This window comes from Buteo buteo, chromosome 21 (assembly GCF_964188355.1).
Source record: "Buteo buteo chromosome 21, bButBut1.hap1.1, whole genome shotgun sequence".
NCBI lineage: Eukaryota > Metazoa > Chordata > Aves > Accipitriformes > Accipitridae > Buteo > Buteo buteo.
Window position 1 is genome coordinate 692,631 of NC_134191.1, and position 22,053 is coordinate 714,683.

A 22,053-nucleotide genomic window follows, 5' to 3' on the forward strand; every position below is an offset into this window, starting at 1 on the left:
TGTCACTGTGATAGCTAATGAATTCAGAGGTGCACAGAACTTCAAGTATATTTTTATTTTTTATACCACTCAAACAATGGATGTTCTTTCACGCGGCACTATAAATATTTTTCACATCAACCACTCTGTCAGAAAAGGAGAAATGGAAGCTTGGTACAGCTCCATGGCTACCAGAAGCGTGTCATGGTGGCCTTGTTCTTTAATTTGCTGTTGCATCTCTTAAGGCTTTTTTTGCCCTACTGCAAAGCAGGATTTGAGCACAGTGGCCACTCTAGAGTGAGGTTGCAAACCACAGAAGGGGTAGTGGGGGCTGCACCTCTGGCTGCTGACTTCCACTTCTCTCCCTTCTGTGATGTTAAAACACTGAACGCCAGCTTTCCTGCCAGTGTCCACTGCTGTTCAGTGACCAGAGCTCAGTGCAGATCAGTGCCTTTGTGGCTGATTGCTCAACACAAACACTACACTGCTCGAAGGGGGAAACAAGCCAGAGTTAAATGCAAAGAAAAGCTTAGTGTAAGGTTTGTTACCATAATGCAATCAAGTAATCTCTTCTGGAAGACGGCTGGTTGAGGTATTTTGCAGTCAAAACTGTAAAAATGGAAGCCAAGCAGGATAGCTTTGTATCACCCAAACACCGCAGAAACACTGAACTATCAGGGCCATTCCGTGAAGTGAAGTGAAGCGAGCCCCAGGGGGAAAACCTGGGGAGCCTGGGTAACAAACTACACCCTGCAGCTCTGGCTGCTCGGCCAGCATGAGTCTCCGCTTCTTGAAATGGGGCCTGCGGTTGTGATGCTCATCAGTAATTGAAGAGGTGACTTTTCATTTTTAGCCATGTTATTTAGTGAAACAATATAAATATGTTCTTCAGGCAATTTGGGGTAGAAAGTGCATGTGCAGTGGTTAAAAAAAACCCAAAACTTTTCAACTATTTTTCTTTGTCCTGCAGTAAGGAAATATTTCAGAAAGTACTTTCCATTTTTCATGGAACCATGCTCAATTTCGATTGCTTTGTATGCCCCTTAAAAAGCTGCTGAAAAATTAGAATACTCGTCTTCCAACCCTCCCCACACCCCAAGGACACATCTCCCTTATCTTGCGTATCTTGTTAGACCTCAGCAAGGTGTCTGCTGCTTGCAAGCGCAGCTGGAACCAGCCATTTTTTCCTGTCGGTGCCCAGTGCCTTGCAAGCGGCTGCTGCACTAGAGACCAGCTCGATGACGTTCTCCCTTGGCCCGTCTGCAGCGTCTCCAGTTAATGCATTACGAGGGCAGGAAGGTGGCGGAGTAAACAGGCAGATTTTACTTAGCTCATGTCCATTGCCTCTGAGGTGGGTAGGGAAGCAGAATCTTTCTGAATGCTCTCAAAAAGTGATGCCATTTCAGGATTGGATCTGATCTGAGATGAAAACTCAGCCATCACTGGACTTTTCTCTACTTCAGGGATGGTCAGGAGAGCAGCTACTGCTCTCATGGCAGATCGCTTTAGTTCATCCTGCTTCTCAAACTCCTGCTTCACAGAACCGGCTTTTACCTACAAATCCAGAGCACCATTTTTAGTTGGCATTTAGGAAAGACAGTGCAGGCACGAAGAATCAGACACGCCAGCAGAGGCAGAGATGAGCAGATGATTTTCCAGCCAGCGGAGCGGGGAGCAGGCAGCTCAGCAGCAGCGACAGGGGTGGCTAACAGCAGAGGTGGCTTTGTGGCAGAACCCACCCTGAGTGGGTCACACTCTCTGCCTGATCTTACCTTTGTGGAGCAAGTTGCCCGGAGTGGCTCAATCAGTTGCTCGAGCCGCTGCAGCACGGAGTTCGGACAGAGTGTGGACAGCCGAGCCAACATTATGAAAGTCAGCATCTAGACAAAGGAGGAAAGATAAAAGAGGCATTGCTTTGCTGCACTCTCTGACTCCCCCAGGCTTGGAGCGTGGATCCTCTCTGCCAAAGGCCGTCTGGTCATTCTCCCTGGGGTGTCATGCTGTACCCACACAGTGGTGAGTTTCTTTGCACTTGCGCAAGGGGTTTTGGGAAGAGCTTTGGTCGTAATGGAAATGCACCCGCTGGCAGCCAACCTGTCCCAGGTGCGTGTGGTGTGCTGTAAAGGGCTGACAGCCTTTGAGAGAAACGGCAACGTTCAGCCCAGAGATTGTGCTATTGCTGCACCCACGACTCAGTGGAAGTAAATCAAGTAATAGTATGAAAAGGATGTAGCGCTTCCTATTAAGCTATGAGGCCATCAGCAATGACAATGCTGATTTTTTTAATACAGTGTCACTGGCCCCACTAAGCAAGTGACAATCTAAGTTTAAAGGCAGAAGGAACTTATTTTAGACTTTGGTAAATTTCCTATAAACCCAGCTACACCTGGGTTGCATTTTCAAGGCTGCCACAGTCAAAGTAGAGCTAGAAAATGTCAGGTGAAAGTCTGCAGCAGCCGCAGAGAACAGGAAACAGCATGGCAGGGGCACTCGGTGCTGTGGTGACACACTGGCTCAGTTCAAGCCCAAGCCCCCAGAGAACAAGTAACATCAGTGACGTCACCACCCTCCAGCAGTTAAGGCACAGCTTCTACCCGAATGTCATAGTGATCCTTCAGTCCATCCTCCACATGGTTCAGGTACTCATAGATATCCAGTCGGTCGAGGCAGCTCTCCAGCAGTGTATACATGCATTCGAAAGCAGCTTTCCTCACGTCAAGGCCATCATCCACTGTGTGCTTGAATGGCCCCATTTCTACCTTAAACAAGAAAAAAAAAAATACAGCTGTCACCTAACAGACAGGGTGACAGCTTCATCTCAGCTTAACAGGCACTGAACCACTGCCGTACTGCACCCAAGGTGAACTAATGACATACCTCCCGGATGAGTTCCTTTCTGACCTTCGTTTCATTATACAGGCTGGGGAGAACTGCGTTTAGTAAATCTCGGATTAAAGAAGGTTTGTTGTGAGCAGCAGAATTAAACATGGCTAAAGCCACACGTCGAACATTCAGGTCTGGATCCTGAAGAGTTTTTAAGAAGTCACCTGTGGGATAAGACACACAGTCAGTCCTGCTGCAGTGTTTTAGAAGTATTTTAAAAGGATATCACAGTGTATTTCAAGAAGCCTGGTTACAAAAGCACCTATGGTAAAATAACTCTAGGGGCAGAAACATGACTTTCCTGCATTTGGGCATAAAAACAAACCAGATGATTCTAGCTACCTCATCCTAAAGTCAAATCATAAGCTTTGGTATTCAAGGAAGTTGGGTTTTCTTTTTTTCTTACTTGGATCTCATCTGCTCAGACTTCTCTGAAACAGAAGGCCCAGTTTTATACAACAGACATGAGATGTAGGGTCCCCAGATGTAAGACCCTTTGCATGTAGGTTATATTTTCCAAGATCCTTGTCATGAGATGCCTGAATCGTAAGTTTAAACACTGAAGGAACTTATGCTCCCTAAAAAACTGTCACCAATAGAAAATAGCCAAGAGCAAGGCATCAGAGAATTTAACAAGGACTCAGGTGACAGTGTTGCTCTTTAATCCCAAAAGCAGAGACAGATAAAAACTGGATTAGATGAGGTTCGCATAGGTGTGAAAAATCCCCAAGCTGCTAATGACACCTAACATCTCATGTTCCCAGCTCACATTGCTGTTTGTGCTAGCCTACCTATGCAGCCTTTCAGGAGAGCATCAATAGGCTGAGGCTGGTCTGCAATTGTGAATTTGATTGCAGTTACCACTGTGCTCCGGGCATGTGGAGAGCCTGTGATGAAGATGGAAAGAAAAAACAGTGAAAGGTCAAGAGATAATATCACTGCTGTAACTTTGTAGTACTCATTCTGCTCTTGGTCACGTTACACGCACGTTGAAGAGGTAAGAGAACAGATTTGTCTTGACAACCTCCTTGTTTAAATCCCACTCCCGCACAATCTCCACATGCGGTCTCTGTTCCTAACACAACACCCTCCTGCCCCCTGTGCCAACCAGTGCTCTTCTGATCCCTCCTTGCAGAGATCCCTTGTGTTTCCTTCTTGTCTCTGCAGGCTGGCTTTGCTCCCTGTTGTTCCCACCAGCAGTTTACAAGAGGACTTTCCAGCAAAAGAAGGCATTTTCCCACTCTCACCATTGTCCTTGCCGTTACCTGATGACAGCTGTTTTTTCAGCCGAGGCAGCAGCTCAGAAGGATTCACCAACGTCAGCTTCCCCAAGCATTCAGCCACCACATTGCGCGTCCCTTCCTCTGTGCACTCACAGTGCTTGAAAAGCAGAGCCCAAATATCCTCCACGTAAGGTTTGAGGCCGTCGGCTGGGGAGGAGCTGATGACTTCTTTCAGAGAGTGCAGCAGGAGGTACTGTCTCTTTGGCTGGCTTCCGATCTCTTTCAGCATGAAGGGAAGATACTCCTTAAGATTCCCAACACTGATGTTCCCCAACGCATAGGAAGCAGCAGATTTCACCTCTTCGCTGGGGGAAGTGAATGCTTCTAGGATGACGGTTTTCAGCTCTCTCTGAGCACTGAGGTTTGTGGTGCGACCCATCTCTGCCAGTGAAAGGAAAGCTAGCACTTTAACAGCAGAGCTGGACTTGGGGTTTTTTACATCCTGGATAAACTGGTTCACCATCACAGGGGCTTCCTTTGGGCAGGCTAAGGAAAGGGCTGCCACGCACTTTGCGACAGAGTAATACGCCTGTTTATGTAACGTCACTGATGCCCCAGCTGAACCTGAGGAGTAAATAGGCGCAGTCAGCTGCTTCATCAGCTCCGAGTAACCCATGGTGGCCGTCTTTGTCAGAACCAGAGCCTGGAAGAAGTCTATGATGGCGTTCAGTGCCCCTCCTTGAAGCAAAGGCGAGTGGACAAGCTGAAAGATTTCGGCAAGAACTGAACCGCTGATCTTAGAAATGCAGGATGGATAAACCTTAGCCAAAGTAGTAAGGAACATGGTAGCCACCTGGGAAACATGCATGTCATTCTCAGTAATTAAAGCGGGGACCTCTGTTAGGACAGACTCTATCATGGCAGGCTTCAGGCTGTCACTGTAGTTCTTCACTAGGATGTCCAGAGCAGTCAGAGTGCTCAGTTTCAAGGCACGTTGATTCTTTCTCAAGAAGGAAGCTAGAATGGAGAAACCTTCCCCTAAAATGGGTCTCAAATCTATTTTAAGTGGAGAACTAGCAATTAACGTTAATGCTTTGACTGTTGTCAATCTGGTGATTTCATTTTTGAGCCTCTCCAGAAATATCTTCAAGGTTGGCTGGAGATCAGTGCTTAAATGGTCTCCCAGATTGTAAATAATTTGTCCCATGCAAGAGATAGCACGCTCTTTCACCTCCTGGTCGATGTCAGCTGCCTTCAGTCGCTTCAGAGTACCAGCGAAAAGGTCCTTCACATAGGGCTTGGCATCAAAGGTGCAAGATCTGTCCAAAGGCCTGATAACTTTCACAAGTTGCTGAGTAACCAGCAGAGCTTCTGAAGTAATCTTATAAAAGGGGTCTCCAATACAGGTCACAACAGGAGGTAACAGGCTTTTGATATGAGGATGAAATACCTCCGGCTGGTGGTTGCAAAGAAGAACATGAAGGAAAGACAGCGTGTCAATCCTCATGTTGGAGGAGCTGGATTTATCAGCCAAGGAGAAAACAATACCTGTGCAAAGAGACAAGAATGACTGCTGTCTTATTGCATCAAGTGGTTTTTATCACACCCTCCTCCCCCTCAAAGAAGGACACAATTGAAATCGGTTTTCTTTCTTCCCTGTCCCCACCTAAAAGATACATGCCATTAGAGAGCGAGCGAGCTGCTCTCCTTGCTGTCTTTCTGCTTCCCAGTAAGCAGCAATTCAGACAGAACTGGTCTTTGTAGCCGTCCTGGATGGCTGGCTACAAAACTTCTTAAAAACTTAATTCGAAAAGTCATCCCGGGCTAAGATGAGAAGGGATGGTTAGTCAAGTGTGAGTAAGTATGACAAAATGGCATGAAATTAAGACTGGGAAAGCCTAGTCTCAACAACAGGCACTCCAGGCAGCAGGAATGGCCCTTCATGAGTTTTTCCTTCATTCCTCTGTCAGAAGTCTTAAAAACAAAACAAAACAAAACAAATCAAAACCAAACCAGGGGCTCTATGTTTATCTAGTTTTACAGCTTCTGTTAGTATTGTTTGGAACATAACTGTGGACCATTAAGGATGGACTGCCTTTGCAGAAAGGAAGTACTTCCAAGTCCAATTTCTGTGGCACATATTTATGTTTCCCAGAAGACTTAATGAGAAATATTTACAACAATTGCTACCCCTGAAGTCATGCCTGACTCTTGGTTTGAATGCTTTTTTCCAATCTATTAATTCGTAAGAGCCCCAGGGAAAATCACGGGAGACTTTTTTTATATTTACTATACAGTCATGCCAAAATCAAAGACAGGACCTTAGCTTTATAAGCCTTTCAGCAGTGGGATGCTTCGTGAGCCTATAGGCAGAAAGGCTCAGAGAAAAATGTGGCAGTGCAAATTAGCTAATCAGTCAGTATAAATAATTTTTTAAAATGCCACTGCATTTTGTAAAAGAAAATGTCACTCCTGTTACCGATCTCAGCAGGCTAACAGCATAATTCCAGCTAGTTTCAAAGGAAGCTGGAACAGGCCATCCTAAAAGCACCTCTTCAGGGGACTGTGGAAGTGAACTTGATGTTCTTATCCTGGCTTTTGGTGGTAGACAGAAGCCAGAATTGATCTGGGAGCACATCAGCACAGAGCAGAACTTGATGTGTATGTCCTGATGCTGAGCACAGCGATATACAGGAATAATACTGGAACACGCAGGCAAGGAGCATATGTGTTAGGAATAGATTGAGCCAACCCTGCTCCTTCACCCGCAGACCACGGAGAAGTTTACCAGGGACGAGTGCAGGGATGTGATCTGCCAGGCAACCGGGAAGAACATTGGCCAGTTCTGTCAGGAGGCTGAAACATCCCTGTCTTGATTTGATGCTCTTTTCTTTGAGCTGTTTGTGCAAGGCCTTGACAATCTTGGGGACCTGCAGTTTGGAAGAGAAGACCAGAAAGAAACACATAAGTCATCCCAGATCCCAGGGCACAGAGCTATGCTACCAAAGCAGCCTGCTCAACTGAGCCAGAAGCACTAACAGCACAGCAAGAGAACTAACAGGGGACAGCAAGAAACTGCACCTGTTCACCAGAGAACAGACTTGGGATAGATTACAAGACAGTGCACGTGAAGAAAAGATACATGAACAGAAGAGTGGGAGGGGACGTTATTCTTCTTTTCCATATTCTGCAAACAGACTCCTAAGCAGCCCTTCCTGAAGTTGGTGTTATCCCCTAACACAGAAGCGTAAAGAAACAAAACAAAATGATCAGACCAAGACACAAAGCTAAAGGAGCTTAGAGTTTTATGATTCCTTCCTGGTCTGCTGTTTAAGGATCTAGCCCCATCACTATACTTAAACTTGGACACCCTGCCAGTATTTCAGTGAAATCAAAAAACAAATCACAGGCCTGAGGTGCAAGTTATTTAAATAAATATCTCATACATATAAGATGATTAATCAGTGATGTAACTACATTTTGGCATGGATTTTAAACCTCCTGCTTCAGGGGCTCACCAGTCAGTAGTAGCATCAGCCAGAAAAAGCTGCTCTTACAGTCATGCTATTCTATAACAACATGGTTATTTCCAACGTTTCTTTTGTCTTCTTCTGAAATGGCATGTGTGGACCACTGCGTTAGCAAGGATCCTGGGCTAGGCAGAGTCCTGATCAGCATGTGTGGCTAAATTATTCTGACTGTAATTACTCCAGCATATTTCTGAATTAAGGCAGTGCGTCAGAAAAATTACTTCCACTATTGTTTGTTTGATCAGCAGTAATGTCCAGATTGTGTGCAGAACCACAGCAAGCTACCCTGGAAGCCACTGGCTGTTCTCCCGTAACGAACCGAGTTGCATGCTCTCTTATGCCTACTGACCAGATCCAAACCTTACTGAGCTTCCAATGGCTTACACAATTTATTCGGTGAGTTTCCTGAGCAGCAGCTGGAGTAACTGTAAAGCAACCGACTGACACTTCACCCAGAGGCTAACCTGTCTCATATGCAGTCTGCAAACACACGTCAGAGGCTAGTGGAGGTGGGCAATGCAGGTTATACCTCAGTGCTCCTGCACTGGCTCAGCGCTCTCTCCCCAGTAATGGCGGGAGACAAACAGTAAATGGTCAGCCCTCAGGATTTGGTCCCCTGTGGTTGTGTGCCCAAGGGCTCCTTCTGCTAGCTATGTTCTCAGGCTTAACTACTAGGCATATTCATCGGTGGCATGGTACCTACTGCTCTTCACTGCTTTCTGATTTAATCCAGCCCCGTATCTTCTCACCCACCTGGTTCTGAAGCATTGTCAGGGGAACGTCATCTTTGCCAGAGGCATCTGAAGCATGCAGCCAGCTCTGGATGGGCAGCGTTTGCTTCAGCAAGGAGATATAAGCGCTGAAGATGTCAGCTTTGACATTCTCCTCCCTCTCTTTGAATCTGCTTATCAAGACTGGGGAGAGGGTTTTGTAGAAGTCCTGCAGGAGATCATGCCTGCTGCTGACAATGGCCTCCAGGCACTTTGCTGCAGACCTGCGGACTTTCCAGCTGATGTCATCATCGTCACTGTACTCATCATCGCTTTCTGGAAAGAAGACAAGGGAAAACAAGGTGCACCATTATGAGAAAACTGGAGCTAGAGGATCACTTGATCCTCAGAGCTTCCCTCTCCAGCTGACCAGACAAACAGATGCCAATAAGTCACATATATCTGGGAACATGAAATTGTCCAGAATAGCCTGTCCCTGCAGACATTACTACCTGCCAGGCTGCCCTCTGTCAGATTCTTCTGTTCCAAGTAAGAGCTGACAGAGAATAAACCTTAATGTTACTACCCTTACTAGCCACTTCAGCTCAGGCATCAAGGCTTTTGTTTTGAAGGGAGAATGAAGTTCCCAGATTTCAAAGCCAGAAATATGTAAATATTTGTCTTAGCAATTCCTGAATGGCACAAAACAAGTAACAATTTACTATGTTATTGGCAGAACATTTAACATATTCCCCAGGAAGCCAGCCAGGATCTTACCCCAATCAGTATGAAAGTAAACAGAAATGCCTGTCTTCCAAGGAACTTGTTCTAACTTTTGCTCTTAGCTGCCACACTATACACAGCTATAAATAGAGACATTATGAAATGTTGTCTGTAGCTAACATTAAAGTACCTCTCCTATCTGACCAAGGCTCCACATCCACCTAAAAGTAAACATGATTCAGAAAATAAATGAAAGGCCTCTTTTGAAGACAGTATCAGATTGCTTTCACTGATGACTAAGATGTTCTTAGTGGTGGACCAAGATGTTTTTAATGGTGGCACTTTTAAGTGTTCAGGACTATAGCTTTGCTCTCTTTTGCTACACAGTAGCAAAAAATAACTAACTTATAGTAAAAATGTAATTGTGTGGCTACTAGGTTTGTAGGCTGAGTCAAGTTGCCCTGAAACTGTTACATTAAAATTTCAGGCTTTCATTTAAAATAGCAGTTAAGCATTTACCTCTTCCAGCAAAAAAAAAAAAGCAACCAGCCTCGCAAAGGGGGGCTCAAGTGCAGAAGTACAGCCTCTGCAGCCTCTGGGTGACTGCAAAGATGAGCTTTGGCTGGCTGTTGTGCTCAGGAACAGTATGTATGTGTGGAAAACAGCCTTGTAGACAGAGAGATAAGAGGAAGCAACACAGAAACCGAGAAAAAGCTGCAGCCTGACAAAGCAGCATGGTTCTGACGCACCTGGGCAGGGGTGCTGGCTGCCACAGCCTGGAATTGCTGGTTGCTTGCCTGACCTCCCCTGCGACCAGGGCAAACAGGAGTTTGTCCAGTCTTGTAAATAAGTGAGACCACATCAAAGATTTCTGATTCCTTTTCTAACCAGAGTAAGCTACAAATGCTGGCTAGCTGCCTGGTCAAAAAAGGTAATACTGCATAACACCCCAGTAGATGCAGTAAGAGGGTAACAAACTGCAATTTCTAGATCTGCCTGTAACATCTTTCTTTTCAAGAAATCCCATTTTGTCAGGACCCCATACGGAGCCATCTCTCTCACACAAGCCTAAGCCTACTAGAGCTAAACTATGAGGACAGACAGGAATCCGTGTTACAGCTGCATTCAAACACATGGTGCCACCACCTGAAGTTTGGACAGGCCAGAAAGCAGGCAAGAACAACAGCGTTCACACCTCCCCTTGAACGACCCATGCGGATCAAGTCAACTGTTTGCAGCAGGGGTCTGAGGTCTGCCTGGCATGCTGCAAGCAGCACCCGCACCTTTGGGAGCACAAGGGAGCATTTTCAACAATCAGGATGGCAGAGCAGCTGCTCCTCAGGATTTCCAGGCATTATGCCTGGGTGCTTGCTGGATGTGCTCTAAGAAACTCCTGCAGTCAGCGGGCACAGGAAAAACAGTGCTTCCTTGGTCTAGCTCCCCACTAAGCTAGTTCAGAGTTCAAGTTTCAGTGTTTTCACTGCCACCTAAGGCAGGCAGAGACTCAGAATTACTGCTGGAACTTCGCACATACAGCTATGTTATTACCATTGGTAGTTTAAAATAACCCATTTAGAAGAACTGAAAAGATTGAAGCAGATCTGGAAAGTAACGTCACAGAGAGTGAGAAAGCAGGAAGGGTAGAAATGTTAACCCAGTATTCTGCTGAGCACAGTCATCCTCACAAGTAGGCACCTTGCTCTTCATCCTCTCCATTTTCAGTTTCCATCATCTCTTCCTCTTCCTCCTCCTCATTATCATAGTTGTAGTTTGGGTCAAAGGTGATGTACTTCAAACATAACCCCATCACATTAGGGATGTGAGGGTCAATTTCCTTTGGGCACCTATCACGACAAATAAAAATCCTAATAGTTAATAAATTAAAGACTAAGCTATTTTAAATATCCAAATAATATAATTAATCTCACAAGAATCCCAAAATGCTTCACAGACTATATGAACGTTTTGTTAACATCAGTTAAACCAGAGCTGCTCCTTCCTGCTGTGCACGAAGCAAGACCACATTCCCCTGGGGAGGATGCAATGATTTCTATAAGGGGAAAAAAATAAATAAATTGCCTTCACCACCTAGTTGAATCCCCCCTTCATGGGAGAAAACCTCAGCAGCTCTGTTGGGCTCCTTTTCCAAGACAAGCAGTAAATGTCTGATTAAACAACAGGAGAGCTGCAGTTCAGCAGCTCTTCTGCCTGAGCCCCCTTCCTGCCTCCCACTCCCTCCACGCACCCGGAGCGAGGCAGTTCCCTCTTGCTGAGGAATCCTCCAAGGACAAGGAAAACTCCCACTCCTGCAAAACCAATACAGAAACACACTCTCACATGTTGAGGTAAAATAGCTCATAACTCAAGCCCAACTCTGCATGTGAAGAAGAGATTTCATTTGTGAACCACCCTTCCCAACAGGAATTCATGTAGGAAGGTACTCAACCCTTGATGCCAAACATATAAATATTTACACCAGGAGGATGCTGATGCACAGGATAGTGCACAGTTGTTTCTCAAGGGCACACACCTTCTCACGAAAGACTCGAAGGCCTGAAAGCAGTACTCTCTCAGCTCGTCATCTTCCACGTTACAGTACTGAACAATCAGAGGAATTATCTTCTCCAGATGTTCTCCTGGGAAAGATAAAGCAAGCAGCAGTGAAAAATCATCCCAGCCTTCACTCATCCAAGCAGCTAACAACTCAGCCACCTGCCACTTCCTTCGTGTGCCTGGCAAAGCATTCCTCCCCTGGACCACATGGGCAAGGAGCCAGCAGCCCACCAAAGACCAGCCTTGCAGAGATTTTCAGCAGACAACCCCTGCTCCCTGTCTTCAGCCCCTTGTTGGCATTTCAGTCATGGAAAGAGCTGTGATTAGAGATCTTCTAGGACCTAATCTCAGCTCTGGCAGATGTTTTAGACAAGTAATACAATATGCTGCCCTCCATTTCTCCTCTCATTTAAAGTGGGGTGAATCCACTGACCTAATTCACAGAGGTGTTAATTCAGACGAGGGAAGTGCTGCAAGACCTTGAGATGATAACACTACAGAAGGGCAGCCAAAGAGTTATTCTGGTGTCCCCTCCCTTCCAAGTGGAGATCAGAGAGACAGGTCAGGACCACAGAGGGAATAGCAAAGCACAAGCCACTAACACACTAGGAACAGAGTGAGCACACTTCTTTTACCACTAAAAGGAGCTGCTCTAAAATGCATGCACATTTCCCAGTGCCATTTCAAGCTACTCATCCTACCTATGCGGTGTCCAGCCTGCCTACTGATGCCAGCGACACACTGAATGTACGTCCTGGTAGTAGAAGTAGACTCATTCTTCTTCAGCTCAGCAAGCAGATGCTCTGTGAGCTCTGAGAAGATGTTTCCGCTGCAGGTCAAGACAAGATGACCCAAGGCAATGATGGCCCTTTTACGTACTGCCAGCCTGGGGCTTGTCAGCTGGGGTAGGAGGCAGTTCAGGATGGAGGAATGGAAAGAGTAGAGTGTTCCCCCTAGTCTGCAAACAGAACAAGGCAGAAACTGAAAGTCAAAACTTCAGAGAAAAAGCCCTCTTCCCAGCAAAAAATGTAAAAATCCTTCAGCTATGAAGACTTCACACATGTTGTGGGGAGTGAGAGGAAAATGGTGGGTTTGGCATTTTGGTCTGAACACTGACTTGTTCTGTAAAACACAAGGAGAATTTGTTTGTTTCTGTCATGGAGGAGTTTGATTTTGACTGTGTCCTTCTGGATGACCTGGAGGTTTGTCAATAATTTCCTGCATGCAGCTGACATATGACACTGTCACTCTGACTTATGTTACAAAAGAAAGAGGCAGCCAGGAAAAAAAAGTATGTGTGATCAGCTCACAGGGCTAAAATAAACTTCCCTGCTTGGCTCTCTCTCTCTCTCTCTCTCCATTTGTTTGAAACTCAGCCTCTGTGGGATCCATCACCAATGTTACTGCTATTCCCAAGCACAGAAAGGCTCAGCATGTCATCTCTCATCCCTGCTGGGGAATCTGCTCTGCTGAGATATTCCCCAGTGGCAGTCAACCCAAATCCTCTATTTTTAAGTCCTTTAGTAGGATTAGGGAAATACAGAAATCAAAAGCAAACACATACATGCAGCCCCCTGCTGGACATAGCTGCCAGAAGGAAATCCTTTGGTACCTGCTCAGCATATCTGACAGGATGTCAAGGGCCTCCAGCTGCACAGATACATCCTCCTGCTTGCCAATGGCTCCTGTCAGCTGGGCTGTGATCTTTTTGCACACATTTGCTGTCATGGTGGAGCCTGCAAAAGAGAGATTTTTCCCCACTGTCAGTTAAAAAGAAGTCTTTTTACTGCTAAGAACCATTCAATCCCTCCTACATTAAAAAAAGAAATCGCCACTGGGAGACCTAACCAGAAGAGTAGTCAACTAGCTTTTGTCTGAGATGGTGGCTATACACTGCAAACAGTGAAGTATCTCCCCCTGGAGTATGATGCTTTAACTATTTGGAAGAAGCTTCTCTTCTCGGAGAGTGTCTTTTACCCTAAAATGCTCTGGCTGTCTCGCAGGCAGCTCCCAAGCCCATGCAATGCAGGGAGTAGAGCTGTGTGGGAAGTTTCTGGCATGTTTTTTTCCTGTTTTTCCCTTGAAAATGTTCAGTTTGAACAAATCGAGGTTTTCTCGATAGGAAGAGCAGTCCTGACAGAAACTGTTTCTCAGCTCCATAATGAAATTTAAGGGTAGAACTAGATAAATCTGTCTCAAAATAATATATAACCCAGGTTCAAGAACATGTTGAGATTGCAACTGCAGTCTAGAACCTCAATCTCCTACGGTCCAGAACAATGTCTAGATATCAGTTTAGTGTCATGCTGGGCTGTGCCTGTCCCCACACTGATTTTTGTTGTGGGTTTTTTCCCAGTTGGTTCAGTGCAAAGTATAAGCAGTTTCAAATTCCACAAAACTTTAAAAGGAAGGGACAATTGCTTCCCATGCCATTCTGAACAGCCTCCATGACGCAACAGAGACAAAGCAGAAGTGGAACATCCTAGGAGCATCATTAACTGCTGTACAACACTGAGAAAGGAGCCTGCTTCAGGCACACTCTGTTTCTTGGACTATTATTTCAAACCTTCCCTTTGCTCCAGACAGCACCACAGCAACAGCAACCACACGGAGTGGGGCTTAGGGTGAAAAAAGCACAGGGGTAGATGTCCAACCTCTCCATTTTGCAGCAAACCCACACTGCTTTTGCTGCCTTCTGCCCACACAGTGTCAATCACAACCCTTAAGGAGATGACTTATCTGTTGCTACCCTAAAACAGTTTCAGTTCATGTGATGTACGCTAAATAAAGAATTCTGAAAGGATGGCTCGCAAGAGCTTAAGATTTTGCAGAAATTGAGAGAGGCGTTCAGCAAGCATTTGCATACTAATTCTAGCTCTCCTCCCAACCTAAAATCCAGCAGCCTGGCAGCACTGCCATGGCCGCCTGCCATGAAGGCACAACAGATACATGAGATGGCTGCAGAGGAAACTTAAATCTCTGGGAGCCTCAGGTATCTCCTGAATAGCTGCTGCATTTTGGGGTTACATAGTTCCCAAAGCAGGAGAAGCAGACAGGGTAGCTGTGGCAGTCAGAAGACACGGTCCAGCCAGGCTGCAAACAGGAGGTGGTGCAGTGCTTGCACTGCTGAGATCGCAGAGGGTAGTGGCATTGCTGACGTGGCGACCAACAGCACTGCCAGACTGCCCGAACAGCAGTATCTTGGCGCACACTGAATGCTTTAAGATTGCTGTGAACAGCAGTGGATTACTCCAAGAAGTCAGATGCAGTTTCAGACTTAAGTATCCTCAGGGTGACCAGCTCAAGTTTTCATTTCATCCCATCTTTAATCACATTGGTGTCTCAGCTTCTACTATGTCTCCTCCTTATTTCATTAATTGTCCTCTAGCGGTGAATAAGAAATCTATAACTTTTAGGCTCTGGACTACACATTTTCTTCTGTGTGCCAAAGGCTGTGATTCCCTATTGCCTCAGTCTGACAAACAGGGACAGACATTTTACCTGTAGAAGCTGGTGGCAGTTCAGAGATGACTGTTTTCAGTCCAATGCTGGAGATATCCCGCAGCTGTTCCTTGTCTGATAACATGTTTGTACACAGCGTATCCACAATGGTTTCCACTTGGTACTCCTTCACTTTGCCAACCAGAGGGCCCAGGCTGTGGAAGCAGAAGCCGGTCAGAATGACGAGGAAGAGGGATGCCTTCCACCATCAAAAGGGATGCTCAGGCTCACTCCTCCTCAAAGGCAGCTCAGCCTCAAGTGCAAATACTACCAAACATCAGTATCGAGTACCGATATCCTGCAGCACATGTTGTGTCCCCAGATTTATGTACCCTGCGTTGTTGCCTCAGTTAACTCTCTATCAGACTTCAGTGGATTTTAGATCAGATTTGTAGGAGGACATTTCACATCAACTACTGCAAACATGAGGCCAGTTAAGATCTTACTGGAAGGAGCAGCTCAGAAATTACGAGGTGATGAACTTCAATCAAAGCAACCATGTAACACAGAGTAATGGTAAAATCTACAGTCAGGTTTTGCAAAAAAACCAAACCCAACCCAACCATCAAAAAATTACTTTCAGGAGGAAATGCCAAATGGATTTTCACAAGCAATTAGCTACCTATTGCCCTCTGCCCTCTGCGTGAAAACTTCTACTTGAGCCAAGGCTCAAAATTACAACAGAGGGAAGACTGCTCCCTTTCCCCTGCACTTTATTTTAACTATTATTATTAGAAAAACTTGCTGTTAACAACCTGTGTTTCCTACTGGTAAGTTTGTATTCAAATTTGTGCATAGAATGTTTGTCAGCATTTGTTTGCAACTATTTATTTTTGTATCTTTACAAGGTCACTAGCTAAAATGTAAAGTATTAACTGTATTTCAGCAAGTCACATATTATGGCTTTCCTTCCCTAACCAGCTGCACTTAACTCTTTGAATTAAGCTAATGAATTCAAAATGCATTTGTTTCCCGTGAATATTCTGTATCCCTTACTAAGAAATTGCTGTTTCACAGACAGCAAATCTGGTTGCTAGAATTTTCACGAGAAGCAAACACTGATGAGTGGAAACATCATACTGCATAGAAAATTCCATCTTCTTGTTTTAGTGAACATCCACAGAAAATTCTTTGAGCCCAGTTTCAGTCCTAACAACATGTCACTTCTACAGGTTGAGTAGAGCTTGCCCACGGCTCCATGACCCACCAGTGGCGGAGATCCATGCCCAAGCCCCTGTGGCTACGCCACCTCTTTCTCTCCCACTGAATGGTCTGCCCAGGTGAAGAACTGGGGCCCTAGCTTGCAGATTAACACCACCAGGTAATTCTTCATGCCCAAATCTAGAAATTACTTTGGAAGGATTTGGACATGAACAGAGACTCCTGACAGATTCTACAGGTACTTTTCTATTTCCCTGAGTCGATACCACCTTGCAGAGAAGCAGCTACTTGCTGTAGCAGCAATGTGGCTGTGCTCCAATTTCTGTGCCAGGTACAAAATGTTAGTCACTGCTTCCTTGTTCCCTTTCTTGTGTGGACTAGTCAAAACTGAACGATTTGAACTGAATAATATAGATCTTTTCCTTTTGGTTCAAAAAACAATATGAGAATTGAACAGCTCCCTGTGATTCATGTGCAGCACAACTATTTTTCTAAACAGGGTTCTAGAGTTTTAAAAATACCATCATGCTGCTGTTCCAGAGCAAGAATATATTTAAATAACCAGTTCCTGAAGGTTTCACAGTTCTTTTTTTCCCTTCTCTCAGCAGGCTGTCCACATAGCCAGGTGAAAACAGAAAATGGAGTGAAGGAAAGGACTAATCTGCCTCTTTGGAGCTTTGTTTTTTCTTTTTTCTACATGTTATACAAAAAAGAGGGACTAGAGGTTTTGGCTCTGTATGCTGCATAATGCTAGGGCATAGTCACTGATCCCTGGGGACTATCGTCAGTGCTACGTGTCCATACAGCTCAAAAGAAAGGCTACCAGTTGCCGATGGAGTACAAAAAGAGACAGAGACACATGTAGGGCTTTCAGCATACTCTTTTTTCACTGACATTTACACACAGGAGAGGTTCTGCTCCTGACAGTCAGTGGTAAAAGTCCCTGATTTCAGTGGGAGCTGAACAGGACTGTCAAAACATCGGCCTTAATGACTTACATTTCCTTAAGAGCTTGTATGAGAAGACATGGTGCTAGCACTCTAGAATGTTTATTGCTGAACACAGTTTATAAAATTATTGTACAAAAATGCATTTTCTGTCTTCTTTTTCCCTCTTTCTTTTGGCACAGCTTCAGTAATGCAAACTGTATGGAACACCTATGCACAGGTAGTTGTCTCCCTGCTGGCACACCACAATTACCCCGACAGCATGCTTAACAAACACTATAAGCACAGTGTTTTCCAGAGTACGCAAAGCAAATTCACACGGAGCCTGTTCTATATAAGGCTATTCCTAAATTCAACAATGGGGACAATAATAGCTGTTTAGAGTCTGAGTAGCTACTCTGAAATACAAGAATTAGAAAAGAAATACTAAATAAGATGACTCTGTGCAAGCGCAAATAGTGTTCAATCTTACACCTCAAAATGCAGAAAAGAACCAATGGTTATCTCTATTTTACACGCAGGGACACTGAGGCACAGAGAAGCTAAGGAACTCATTTAAATTGAAAAAAAACAACAAAACCACAGATCCAGAAACAGGGCAAGTTTTTATGTAGATTTCAAATTTGTGATTTTTTGGGGTGTGAAGTGTGATTTCAGCATTCCTCTGAAGAAATAAGATCATAGTTTTAGATGATAAAATCAACTGCAAGACCTCGCAGCAGTTTCCTAACTCACTCCTGAATCCTGATATGGGCTGCACAAATCCACACTTGAGCCTAATCCAACTGCCAGTGTCCTTCAGACCATCACATTTCTCCTTCTTAGAGAACCTCGCCAACTGACTGGACGTGAACTGTTACAGGTACCTCCTTCAGTATGAAAAGGAAATATTACCGGTTCCATTTTGAGGCCTTCTCATTATCACATTCTGGATGAATTAGAGACTGTAGTGAGTATGGACTTGTTGCTAATGCAACCATAGATAAACAGCCAAAGAAATTTGTACTCTGTTCAGGGCTCAAAAATTTTGGTTAAAAAACAGAATAAACAAACCCAAAGCAGGCAGAGACAGGAATAGGGCCAGAGAAAGTCAGGACAATGGGAATCAAAAAGAAAGGGCCAAAGGTCACAGGGAAAGTACAGGGATAGAAGCAATATATGGTTAAAAAGAAGGGAGTATGAATAAGATCCACAGTAGGAAAAAATAGAGGAACCCAAAGTTGTCTTTAAATGGCCCACCTTTCCGGAGCCCTGTGCGTGAACTGACCCATTCAATTTCATTTCTAGAATGAACTCTCCCATTTAGACAGGCTGGGGGAAAGAGACAGGAAAGAACATGTCAGCAGTAGGATCACTTCCTCAGATTATTCAGTAATAAAGGAACCTTCTGCCTTTTACATTTGGATTAAAAAAAAATAATGAAACTGAAAGGTAAAGCAACAGCACAGGCTACAATTGGGAGTCAAAGCTGGGAAAAAACCCAAGTACATTATAAACTTTAATGAAAAGCCCTCAAGGAGCAGGATTAGGACCTGAAATTCAAATGCCATTTTTGAAGGCCTATACATGTTTAGTACCATCTCTGTCAAAGACAGGACCACTGGGAAATTCAGCACTGGATTTCAAAGCCCGAGAAAGGAGAGGAACTTGATGACCAAAATTTTAAACTGGTCTTCTCTCTGAAGAAATAAAATCTTAGGCATGCTACTTTTAATATGGTAAGACTCATAATATAAACACTGAGCTACTTCCAAAATCACCTATTGTTTCTACAAAGATATCTCACCCTTTCTGAGTATCAACACAGAAAGAAACTGCTGTGCCTGGCATGAGAGGGAAAGCCCCTACAAAGGGAGGTTTGAGTAAGGTGCCAATACTGCAGGGCCAGGCTCCACTCTAACGCACTCTCTGCGGTCTGTGGCAGCTTTATTATTGCCAGGGAATATGGTAATTACGGCCAAGGCTCTTACCACTTGACAGCGAGGTTCTGTACTTCCCCATTTTTGTCCTCCAGCAATTTCAAAAGCATTTTCACAACTTTCTTCTCGCTGTCTTCATCTAGTTTTATTGAATCTTTCTGAAGTTCCATCATCAGGTCATTGGTGGCCATAAACCTGAAAGAACATACAGCGAAAGTGGATTGGCTGATATACAGACACAAATGCACTTCCTTCACATCACTCTGTACAACGAAACTTGACAATTAGTGCTTGTATGAAAACACACTTTCAAAGAGTGACTTACAACCCTTTACACTCTCCCGAAAAATAAGGTACAAAGAACTATTACTATCTTACAAATGGAAAACTCAGATAGAGGTAGCTGGTGAAAAGGCTTTAGCTAAGGAATCTGTGAAAATGAGAAATATATGCTTTCTCCTCTCCTTAAAATACGTAACAGGGATGGGGTAAACTAAAACTCTAAAACTGGCATCCAGCTTGCGTATTTTTTCCTCAGTTGCTAAATCAAAATGGTTAACTATGCTAGAAAAAAATCACGGTGTTGGTTTTTTTTGCACCAATTGCCCGGCCTAGGAAAACCAGTCTAGGGTCTAAGAATGCACCTGGCTCTGTTTTGTCTGTCTTATTTAGCACTGATAGTATGATCCCACACATGGAAAAGTCCTAGCAAGCTAAAAAATGAAAAATAAAGTCATGACTCCAGACAAACTATACCTCAGAAGTTCCCTAGGCTATATTTAGATTGCTATGAGCAAAACCAAGCAAGTATTTACCATTCCAGCTTAGAAGGAAAAACAAACTCCAGCTGACTGTTAGTCAACATAATTTTCTAACAGGGACAATGTCAAGATGGATACTGAGAAGTTCTGGAAAGTATCTATTTTCCTGGGACCAGGAAACATAAAAGGTGCTAGTATAGAAGTCTGAGGTTCTGAGAAACATAAGTGTGGTTATCACATATTAGCTGCTTTCTAATGTTAGCCCCAGCACAGGGATGGATGTCTAAAAGGAACTACAGAGAAGCTCTTTCTTCTCATTTACCAAATGACACCTCCATTTTAAATTAGGCTCTGATGTAATTCATTCAGCATGTAAGAGCCCTCATGCACCAGGACAACATTTGTGTCTTCAATCTGCAAGCCCGTTCTTGAGTAGCAGCTAGCTACGTCTGGAACGAGGGACTGCTGTAGTGTTAGACAGCCAGCCTGAAATCCAAAATGAGAAAAATAGAGGGACTCTGCCCTATAATGTTAACAACATGCAATCTATTTTTGATTCCGCAAGAGCTATTAAGTTGCACTTGCAGTTCAATGTCTGCATAGAACAAGCATGACCAATTACGGCCACAGGCTGAGCAGAGTCTTTTGCGGCAACACATCCAGCTGTCGACTCGCTACCTGCTGCCATCCTGCCCACAGGACTTCAGAAACTGGCACACGGATCCATTTGTAAGAGGGAAGCCCATGAAACCTGCTCCTATAACTGGTCGTGCAACTGAAGACAGACAACAGGCTCACGTTTGACCGTGTGCTGGGAGGAAATGGCCCTGGAATACCTCTGTAACATGACACATGCCCCGTGTTGGGCACATCTTGTTTGGAGTATTAACTGAATATTCTTTGAACAAACTGTTTGTGCAACTACTCCATCACCGACTTCTTTAAACAGTACCTATTTTAACATCATAAAAACATCAGCAGCCTCTGAAAAAATTGACCTACATTTAGGATATTACTAACCCCTCTCTTCTAAAGACCTCAAAATATCAAGTCTGGCACAAACGTTACCTTCCAGGTTGATACTGAGAGAACGATATGTTCATGGGTGAAATCCTTCATACTTGTTAGTTTTAACAATTTCTTACACATCACCTTAAGCGTCAAGCCACTGGCCCCAACCCTAGAAAGATGTCATTTTCTTCTGCTGACATAAAGAGAATAAAAGAATCGTAGTCCTGTTAGGGAGGCCTGTTTTGCCATTGCACAGAAATAGTTCTTAAAGCGACCTGAGCTCAGCCAATATCTGCAGCGTCCATCACCCAGGTGACACGGCTGCTCAGACTGGCGTCTCTCAGCCTTTTTAATGCACTGACCATCTAACCTTCTAGCGGAAAAACAAACTAAGAAGTGTTTCAGCATTTTTGCTATGATGTTCTTCATTTGCAGAACAAGTAAGAATTTAAAGTCTAGCTGTCAAGACTTTTATTCCCCCTTCCACTTTGCTCGTTCACTTCCGTTACGCAGCCATCTAGGCAAGGGAAGGGAGCGTTGTTGGTTTCTCTACACTCCCCCCTCAGCCAGAAGAACACAGTTGGCTTGAAATATTGTAAATAAAACCGATTAATTCCTCCGATATAGACACATCCTGCACGCCTGCAGTTGGGTTTTACCCGGCGGCAGGGTCGGGGGCACGGTGCCTGCTCCTGAGGCAGAGGGTCCTCCCCAGCGGGAAGGGACCCCCAAGTGCGAAGGGACCCCCCCCAAGTGCGAAGGGACCCCCCCAGCGGGAAGGGACCCCCCCCCAAGTGCGAAGGGACCCCCCCAGCGGGAAGCCCCCCGCCCGTGCAGCAGTCCCCGGGTGGCTGCCGCCCGCAGGGCCCGTCCCGTCCCGTCCCGCGCCGCGCCGCGCCGGGGGCGGCGGGCCCCGCACCTGAAGTCCTTGTCGGTGGAGGTCATCTTCTCCAGCAGGCTGGAGATGTGGTAGGAGACGCTGGCCATGGTGGCGGCGCCGGGGCTGCGCGGGAAGATGGCGGCGGGCGCAGGGGCCGGGGTCGCGCCGCCGCCGCCCGCCCGCTCCCCTCAGTGCCGCCGCCGGCCGGGCGCCCCCCCGAGGCGGCGGGCCGGGACCGAGGGCGGCGCCCGCGGCCTCCCCCCCCCCGCCCT

The 22,053-nt window shown here is 45.2% G+C and overlaps 1 protein-coding gene across 2 annotated transcripts; it reads right to left on the reverse strand.

The window, feature by feature from the left end:
* Nucleotides 1–40: 40 nt before the first annotated feature.
* LOC142042945 (cullin-associated NEDD8-dissociated protein 1-like) lies at nt 41–21,994 on the reverse strand. 2 transcript variants are annotated; one of them, XM_075053547.1, is made up of 15 exons: nt 21,821–21,994; nt 19,181–19,324; nt 15,103–15,257; nt 13,214–13,337; nt 12,303–12,559; nt 11,579–11,684; nt 10,744–10,892; nt 8,369–8,661; nt 6,874–7,015; nt 4,128–5,633; nt 3,654–3,749; nt 2,857–3,026; nt 2,574–2,738; nt 1,752–1,859; nt 41–1,533 (listed from the first exon to the last, which is right to left on the reverse strand). In XM_075053547.1, the coding sequence occupies exons 1-15, from the start codon at nt 21,886–21,888 to the stop codon at nt 1,306–1,308; spliced, it is 3,711 nt and encodes a 1,236-aa protein (XP_074909648.1). In that variant the 5' UTR covers nt 21,889–21,994; the 3' UTR covers nt 41–1,305. The 2 variants fall into 2 exon arrangements, with proteins under 2 accessions (XP_074909648.1, XP_074909649.1); XM_075053548.1 differs by lacking the exons at nt 19,181–19,324; nt 21,821–21,994 and adding an exon at nt 18,450–18,522.
* Between the last annotated feature and the right edge of the window lie 59 nt (nt 21,995–22,053).